The sequence below is a fragment of the Arachis duranensis genome, chromosome 9, assembly GCF_000817695.3.
Source record: "Arachis duranensis cultivar V14167 chromosome 9, aradu.V14167.gnm2.J7QH, whole genome shotgun sequence".
NCBI classification, from domain to species: Eukaryota; Viridiplantae; Streptophyta; class Magnoliopsida; order Fabales; family Fabaceae; genus Arachis; species Arachis duranensis.
The window spans coordinates 18,387,060-18,396,205 of NC_029780.3; the positions used below are offsets into that span (position 1 = coordinate 18,387,060).

The 9,146-nt window shown below is 41.6% G+C and overlaps 1 protein-coding gene across 1 annotated transcript; it reads right to left on the reverse strand.

Moving 5' to 3' along the window:
* Positions 1-1,925: 1,925 nt before the first annotated feature.
* LOC107464935 (uncharacterized) lies at positions 1,926-2,792 on the reverse strand. Its single transcript, XM_016083903.1, has one exon. The coding sequence runs from the start codon at positions 2,790-2,792 to the stop codon at positions 1,926-1,928; it is 867 nt and encodes a 288-aa protein (XP_015939389.1).
* Between the last annotated feature and the right edge of the window lie 6,354 nt (positions 2,793-9,146).

Consider the following 9,146-nt stretch of genomic DNA (forward strand, 5'->3'; position numbering starts at 1 on the left):
TAGCTGGGGCTTGGCATCGCTTGCCTGGTTTGCACAGATGTCTTTGTCGTGGAACAAACAGAAACGTTGTCAACTTGGCTGGGCCACTACAGCTTATACAGTCTTGAATTTTTTGGAGGTTTCCTTGTTTGAGGCCTAGTGGTTTTAACATATTTGGGTTTCCACTTGCATCCAGGTAAGGATATATTATTTTAGAGACAGAAATTGTTCATTTACATGTCGTGTTACCTGTTATGACATTCTCTGAATTAAACTTGTAGGTGGGCTGAGTATCTACCGAGGAACGATGCAGTGGATCAAAGAGTGGTGGCTGCACGCCTATGTTTGGATAGATTGCGTGTCCATGATGTGAGTCATTTAGTTATCATTGATACAGTTATGTCTTCCTTGTTATACTATTTGTTTTACGTAACATTTCATTATGCGATGTAGAACGTGTGGGAGCCCTATTCCTCTCCCGAGGTGGCAGCTGTTGTTCATCCGGAGATACTAGTTGACGAGCACCGCATGCTATGGACGGCGGTTACTAGCCTGATTTATTTTGCCGCCATTGAGTGGAACCAGGTGGATAGGGTTATGCCACAGTTTGGCGGGGTTCAGCATCTCCCTCAGTTGGCTCTGAACATAGATTGGCTTCATGCGAAGGATGGGAGGGGTGGAGACAGGTGGTTCCCCACCTATTATCGGGAGTGGCATTAGCATTGGGAGGATCGGCATGCCACAGTTATACCGGTTGACTGAGTCGCTGATCCCGGTCCATCAGCTAAGTACCTGGACTGGTGGTGTCATGTGGCCCACAGATTTTTATCCCCGGAGGTTGCATTTCAGGATCCCAGGCCGATTGTGTTGACTGAGGAGGCTCGTCATAGAGGGTCATCACAGGCACCTCCGATGGTGCAGGTTGCCGGTTGACCTGAACGAGCCTGCAGCTTCTCCATCTGATCCATGGTTCGCGTTAGGAGGGACCCCAGCTTCGGCATTCAGCGCCGTTCCGCCTCAGGCACCGGTGCCACAGGTGGATCAAAGACCGATGAGGGTTCGTCGTGCTCCTTTATGTGGCACTGGAGGTCACCTTCTTGGTCAGTTCGACGATGACGGCAGTGACACCATTGAGGATTTTGATTAGTTAGCTGTGTTTTTTCCATTTTTCTATGAACTTTGTTTCATTATGTTCTTGGATTCATGTTTAAACTTTTATTCCGTTATCCGGTGTTGTATCTTATCGCTATGTATGTGACTATTAAATATGTTTCATGATGTAGTCGTTTCGAGTTAGTTTGTCTAAACAATATAAGCACATTAATACTAAAGAATATAAGCACGTTAACGCTAAGTAAACTGTCTTAATAGAACAAGTAAAGAAAGAAACATTCTTCATTGACGATACAGAAGCAGATGAATAACACTAATGCTTTTAACAGACACAAATTTAACTTAGGCTAACAACCTAACAGCACGCAAAATAATACATCCTAACTATCCCTGCCAGTAATATTTCTTCGCTGGCCACATTTCCTCCGCGTATGACCAGGCTGTCGACAGAGGCCACAGCGCTTGGGCTGGTTCTCAGCAGACCGATCCAAGACGCCGCGGACCCTAGTTGCCTTAGGACGACCTTCCCTCGCTCGCCTCATGTTAGGATTAGGGATGACAGTTGGTTCGGCATATGGGGGCCATAGGCCTTTTGGGATGGGTGGAACAAACCCGTGACTGTAAACGTTGAACACCTCACTCATACAATACACTTCGTGTACATATGCTGCCCAATTAAGCGGCGAGTGGGCGCAACATGCAATGGCGTGACAACATGGATAATGGAGCGCCTGAAAGTAGCCACAGTCACATGTGTGATCCTTAAGCGAGACTCTATAGCTACCTAGCGAGAAGTTTCCAGTAGGTGTCGTCTCAGCCACCGTGTACTCCGACTAGTGCTTATCGTACAACGTGACGGTGAAGCACCTTGAGTCTCTTATGTTTTTTTCAATAGCCTTGACCAAAGCCTGACAAAATTCATGTCCAGATCCAAGTTGCACCTTTGCTGTTTGTCCCCGGAGCACGAATAGCTCAGCAAGCCTTCCGTATGTGGACTTAACCAGGGAAATGACCGGGAGGTTGCGAGTTCCCTTTAACATGGAATTCACACATTCACTTATGTTCGTTGTCATGTGCCCGAACCGTCTACCGCTATCCTGGTGTTGGGTCCACTTCTCATACTCCATCCGGTTCGCCCAGTCACACATGGCCAGATTCTCTGTACGCATGATGTCAAACCAGTAATAGAACTCTGCCTCAGTTTTTGCATAGGCCGCATTAACCAGCATCCTTCTGGCATCTTTACCTTTAAAAGAAAGGCTGAAATTTGCTGCCACATGACAGATACAGTACGCCCGATAAGCACCTAGAGGCAGGCAACCATTCTCGGGATTCTCAAGTGCAGCCTTGATTCCATTATGCCTGTCTGAGATAACAAGGATACCCTCTTGTGACGTCACATGCGTTCTTAGGTTGGACAAGAAAAAGGACCATGACTCGGCATTTTCCCCCTCCACAAGGGCGAATGCTATCGGGAGGATGTTAGAGTTCCCATCCTGTGCAATCGCCAACAGTAAGGTGCCTCCATATTTGCCGTACAAGTGGGTACCATCAATACTCACAAGCGGCTTGCAATGCTGGAAGGCTGCAACGCAAGGTGGAAATGTCCAGAAAAGACGATAAAAGTACATTGTTGACTCATCAATCTGATCCACAACTCGAACAGGAGAGGTCTGCAACACAGTAACTGTCCCGGGCATCGTCAACTACACCCCTAGCATCCAACGTGGCAACTCGGCATAAGACTCTTCCCAGTCTCCATATATTTGTGCAACTGCCTTCTGTTTTGCCTTCCAAACCTTCCGGTAACTGGGCTTGAAGCCGTAATCAGCTTCAGTTGCTTGTTGCAACACCTTGATCGGTACTGCAGCATCCGTACTAACCAATGGAAATATCCTCGCACAGATAACGTGGTAATCAAGCTGACGGTGATCACTGGAAATAGTTGTGGCTAAGCAAGTGTGGGGACCGTTGTACCTCCTAACCTTCCAAGTGCCCTTTCGTGCACGGAGCAAAATTTGAATCAGCCAACTACAACTTTTGCCGAAATCCTTGCACTTTCCATGATACTTCAGATGGTTCGATTCCAACACTCGGTACTCAACACCTCGACGGATGCTATACTCCTTCACACTCAGAACAGCTTCATCTTTACTCTGGAAGGATTGCCCAATCTGAAATTTTGTAGATGAACCCCTAATTGTAGCAACTCCCACTAGGTGTTCACCTAGAGCCTCCAAGTTTAGAGTTGAGAAGTGTGGAGGGTACTGCTGTGTGCCAGAACTTGAAGGTGCTTGTTGAGCATGTGGACTAGCACCTGTGTCATTATCGCTGTCTCCAAAGATATTTACAGGATCCTGGTCAGAGTCATCGTCCCGCATTGCATTCTCTACTCGATCAGGTTCCCCAAAGCCTTAAACTTCATCAACTATGGCACGACCTGACTCCCCCTCAAATGCCTGCTGCCGGACCCCTTGATTAGGGAAAGGTACAGAACGAACTACCTTCGTTCGTACCAAATCAGCCGCGAAGGAAAGTGATGCAACCTGTGGAACAGATGGCCAGATCGCAGGCACCGAACAAGACGCACCGCCTGTGGCAGTCGAGCTATGAACAGGAGCCGATGCCCCAGAACTATTGACAGCAACCTCCAATTTCACATACAGCTCGTGTATTCTGACCTCCGAAAAATTCCTTACGCAATGAAACAGAATCCTAATATCTTCGTCAGCCGCTAACACGAACGTATCATACTGAACACCGCTCGAGACTACAGTGACGGGAATCTTGTAGAAAATCTTCTTCACCAACTTGCTCCCAAATACCCCAAGCTTCTGCAAGATGCTGTTCTTCACATCCGACAAAGTGCTTGATGAACTAACGAATACACTCAATGGTTCTCTGTCAGTGAACTTCACACCATATTTTTTGCTTTTTTTAATTTTCCTAGAGCAATGCACTAAGACAAGAACACTCTCTTCCTCACTTGACATTGTGATAATGATCTCTTCACCAGCTTGAATCTCACTCACCATATATATAGATTTTCCATCTGTATAAACCGTGCTAGATTACAAGGGTTTATGCCCATTAGAGGTCCTTCATAAACCGTTGCTGCCAGCCACGGTTCATGCATTTTTTCTTCATAAACCGTGGCTACTTCCAGCGGTTTCTATCTTTCATCCATAAAGTGTAAACCGTGGCTACCTACCACGGTTTACGTTGAGCTTTTCTTCAATGTAAAATCTGCCTGCCAGCCACGGTTTATGTGTAGCTAGGAACCGTGGTTGGCTTCCACAGTTTATGTAGATAATAAAACAAGATATTCAGGTATCAACTTTCCCATTTTTGTAATCTGGTAAATATTTCTGTTGTTTATTTTAATTTGGTCATTTGCCCATTCATAAACATTATTTGGAATGTCAATGTGATGTATCACATAACAAACAGTCATGTCTAGAGTCTAAAGTAGTTCATGTAACAGCAAGTCTTAAAAAAAAAACAAAAGATTGCATAGATAAATACTTGGGGTGTACAAAATAAAACAACTAATAGTCATAAAATTGTTCAAAAGAGAATGTCCTATATGGATTTATCTAAAATTTCCTCTGTTCTTCGCTGGTTGTTTAGGCGTTTAATTTCTATAGTTGGTACAAATATCATAAAATTGACTAGCTCCCTAATATTGTCCCTTGCATTGGATCAATTGGACCATTGCTTGCTAGCTAGTGGGATATTAGTTGGTGGAGTATTACTTGATGTGGAGAGACCTTTCTTTTAGATTGGAGCTTAGGGGCTTTGTAGTATGTTACATAGTAGTTGGTGGCATTACAATATTCTAAGTTGCATTTCATTTAGTGAAGTACTAGAAACTAAAATAAGGTTGAAAAAAGATTTGTCAGACAATTTTGATAAACCAAATTATTACATAATGTTTAATTGTTGAGACTTGAAAGTCTTCAATTTCAGTGGTATTTGGTTAACCAAGGTCATGTTCAATCTTAGTAGCATGTCCACCATCTTGACCTGAATCAAGAGGAGGTTGGTGTCCAGAAACAAGAACATGATTGTCATTGGATGCATAAGCAGCTCCAGGATCAGCAACTGGTAGAGCAATGTTATAGGGTTAACCTTAATAGTAGCTATTATAGTAGTTGCGATTACATCGTCAACCGTTCCTCTTAAACAACTTCTCTTGGTATGTCCTTTTAACGACAATAATGACAAGTACATTGTTGATAAATCTTTTCAACTTAAAAATCTGTTTGAAAACTTTAAAAATTTAATTTTGAGTTTTTAATTTTTGAAAAGTCATATTAATAATATTTGGTATAGTTTTTTAAATATGTTTTTAGCTTTTTAAAAAAATTATTTTAAAAGCTTTTGAAAAAATAAAAAAACATGACTTCTCTTCTTCTCAAAAGTTATTTTATCATTTTTATTTATTACGTAACTTTATAACAGGTATTTCTATGATAACTTTTCAAACAAAAAATAGGAATAAGTACGATTTTGGTTCCTAAGGTAAAGACTGAAAATTTTTTTCGTCCCCAACCTTTTTTTGCTTACAAAATCGTTCCTAAAGTTTAACTTAGTTTTAAAATCGTTATTTTTACTAAAATTTAAATTTTTATTACCAAATTATTCCCAATTAAAAAATATAAAAAAAAGAAAAATGGGTTAAAGGGCTGGGAAACAGGGAAAGGAAATCACCTGGTGGGTTTTCAGGGAAGAAGAGGGGGAAAGGAAGGGGGAAGGGAATTCACCACCGCCACTGTTCGTCGTTGTTCGGTCACTGGATCTCACCACTGCTCATTTGGGCTCAACAGAAGTATTGGATGGCGGTGGATTCTGGTTTGAGGCAAAAACAGGGGAAGGCATTGGTAGTTTTATGATGGTGGGTGGATCAGAGGAGAGGCTGATGGTGATAGTGGATCTTAAAGAAGATGGCACGAACTGGAGATGAACCGAGGGAGGAGAAGAGGGCTTCGCACTGTGATGGTGGCGCTAGGGTAACGCGAAGAGAGAAGAAGAAAAGGGTGGCGACGCTGTGATGGTGGATCGGCCAAGGGACAGTGAACAGAGGAGAAGAGAAAAGAGGAGAGGAAGAAGAAAAGAGAAAGGAGGGTAGTTCGGGTGGCTCGCCAGCGGCGTGGATGAAAGTGGTGACCGGGACTGGTTGGCAGAGCTAGGGTTTAGACAGGGAGAAACGCTTCAGAGGGTGAGGGTGGTTGGCGGTGAAGAAGGTAGAGAAAGGCGCTTCTGCTTCTATTATGTTGTTGATTCTAATTCCATTCTTCTTCTACTTATGCTTCTATTATGTTGTTGATTTCTAATTATGATTCTTTTATATTGTTGCTTCTAGTTGCTTGTGCTTCTAGTTGATTATATTGTTGTTGTTGTGAATAAATAATTGGAGTTTGAAATTGTGAATACTGGAACTTGGAGGAAGCTGATTAGTTGAATTTTGAGGGGCTACCTTGATTTTGAATAGATAGCTTTGGTCGTTACGTGGAAGTTGGCTAAGGTATGGTTTAGGTTTCTTGCATTTAATATATAATGTTCTGTGAAAACTTAGGCTAGATGACCATAGGATAAGTTAGAATGCAGGTGTATATTTAATGTTTAGTAATGGGTTGATGAATATGCTTGGTTTGGTTTGGTGCTTTGTTTGTAAGATGATATTGGTTGCTAGTTGGATCTTTGAAAGGATATGTGATTGAATTGTTGATTATATGGCTATATTTTGGTTTGGTTGAATGATGATTGATGAAAAGATATGGAGTTTGTTGAGGATTATTGTTGGCAATTTGGATTGGTGGTAATATGTTTGAAAATAATTGGAATGGAAATTTTGAATGAAAAATGAGGGATTTTGTGTTAAAAGCCTAGGATTTGTGAACTATGATTCTTAGTTGAATTTTGGTTGTTGGATTTGAATATTGTATGAGTATAATTGTTGATTTGAGATAGATTTATTGTGGTGATTGTTATGATGATGAGGAAGGGTATGTTGAATTGAAAAGAATGCAGGTTTGGACCCGAAAAGGGTGGCAAAGTCCAAATTTTAGAGGAGATGCTGCCGAAATTTTATAAAAATTAGAGATTTTGTTTATATGATTATTTAAAAATATTTAGATTCAAAGGTTATATGGTTTGATTTTGAGTTATTAAGAAAACGAGTATGTTTTAAGTTTGATTCATTTAGAAAAGAATGAATTATGTTTTGAATAGGAACTATTGATGGACGGAATGGGAGGTGTGATAATGAAGGATAAGGATTGAATATGATTGATGTATGATGATGAATGACATGCGATTGAAAATGATGTGGATGTTGATGAATTATAATTGAATTATTTATATGGCTTATGAATTTGAATGATCTGAGATACAAGATTCCTTGGATAAAGTACCGTGGCTTGCCACCACGTGTACCAGGTTGAAAACTCGATACTCTGTTGACCCTACGATGTAAGTGTGACTGGGCACTATATAAATTCTCGGGAATGTTACCCCTATTGAGCAATATTAATTATTTGAGAAAAAGCTATGCATAGACTCTTGGAGATGCACATCGGGGGACAGTCTAAGTACAATTCAGACTTGTCGGGTTGGTTGGATAACCGACAGATGAGCTTCATTAGCCATAGGACGGGCATGTATCATATGCATATTACTTGAACTACTTGCTTGTGCTTTAATTTGGTGTGCCTATTTGTACTTGCCATGTTAAATGTGTATTTGTTACTGATGAGCGGATATTTTATACGCTTTTTGGGGGTAATTTCATGTAGATTTTGAGCATGTTTTAATTAGTCTTTAGTTAAATATTATTAGTTTTTAGGCAAAAATCATATTTCTGGACTTTACTATGAGTTTGTGTGTTTTTCTATGATTTCAGGTATTTTCTGGCTGAAATTGAGGGAGTTGAGCAAAAATCTGAGTTAGGCTGAAAAAGGACTGCTGATGTTGTTGGATTCTGACCTCCCTGCACTCGAAATGGATTTTCTGGAGCTACATAAGTCCAATTGGCGCGCTCTCAATGGCTTTGGAAAGTAGACATCCAGGGCTTTCCAGCAATATATAATAGTCCATACTTTGCGCGAAGATAAACGACGTAAACTGGCGTTCAACGCCAGTATCATGCTGCTGTCTGGCATCCAGCGCCAGAAACAGGTTACAAGCTGGAGTTCAACGCCAGAAACAGGTTACAACCTGGCGTTGAACGCCCAAAACAGCCCAGGCACGTGAGAAGCTTAAGTCTCAGCCCCAGCACACACCAAGTGGGCCCCAGAAGTGGATTTCTGCACTATCTATCATAGTTTACTCATTTTCTGTAAACCTAGGTTACCAGTTTACTATTTAAATAACTTTTAGAGATTTACTTTGGATCTCATGACATTTTTAGATCTAAAATTTGTACCTTTTGGCAGCATGAGTCTCTAAACTCCATTGTTGAGGGTGAGGAGCTCTGCAGCGTCTCGATGAATTAATACAATTACCTTTATTTTCCATTTAAACACGCTTGTTCCTATCTAAGATGTTCATTCACGCTTAAACATGAAGAAGGTGATGATCCGTGACACTCATCACCTTCCTCAATCCATGAATGTGTGCCTGACAACCACATCCGTTCTACATCAGATTGAATGAGTATCTCTTAGATTCCTTAATCAAAATCTTCGTGGTATAAGCTGGAATTGATGGCGGCATTCATCAGAATTCGAAAAGTCTAAACCTTGTCTGCGGTATTCCGAGTAGGATTCTGGGATTGAATAGCTGTGACGAGCTTCAAACTCGCGATTGCTGGGCGTGATGACAAACGCAAAAGGGTCAATGGATCCTATTCCAACATGATCGAGAACCAACAGCTGATTAGCCGGGCTGTGACAGAGCATCTGGACCATTTTCACTGAGAGGATGGGAGGTAGCCACTGACAATGGTGACACCCTACATACAGCTTGCCATAGAAGGAGCCTTGCGTGTGGAAAAGGATTTCAAGGAAGAGTTGAAGTCAGAGGACAAAGCATCTCCAAAACCCCAACATGTT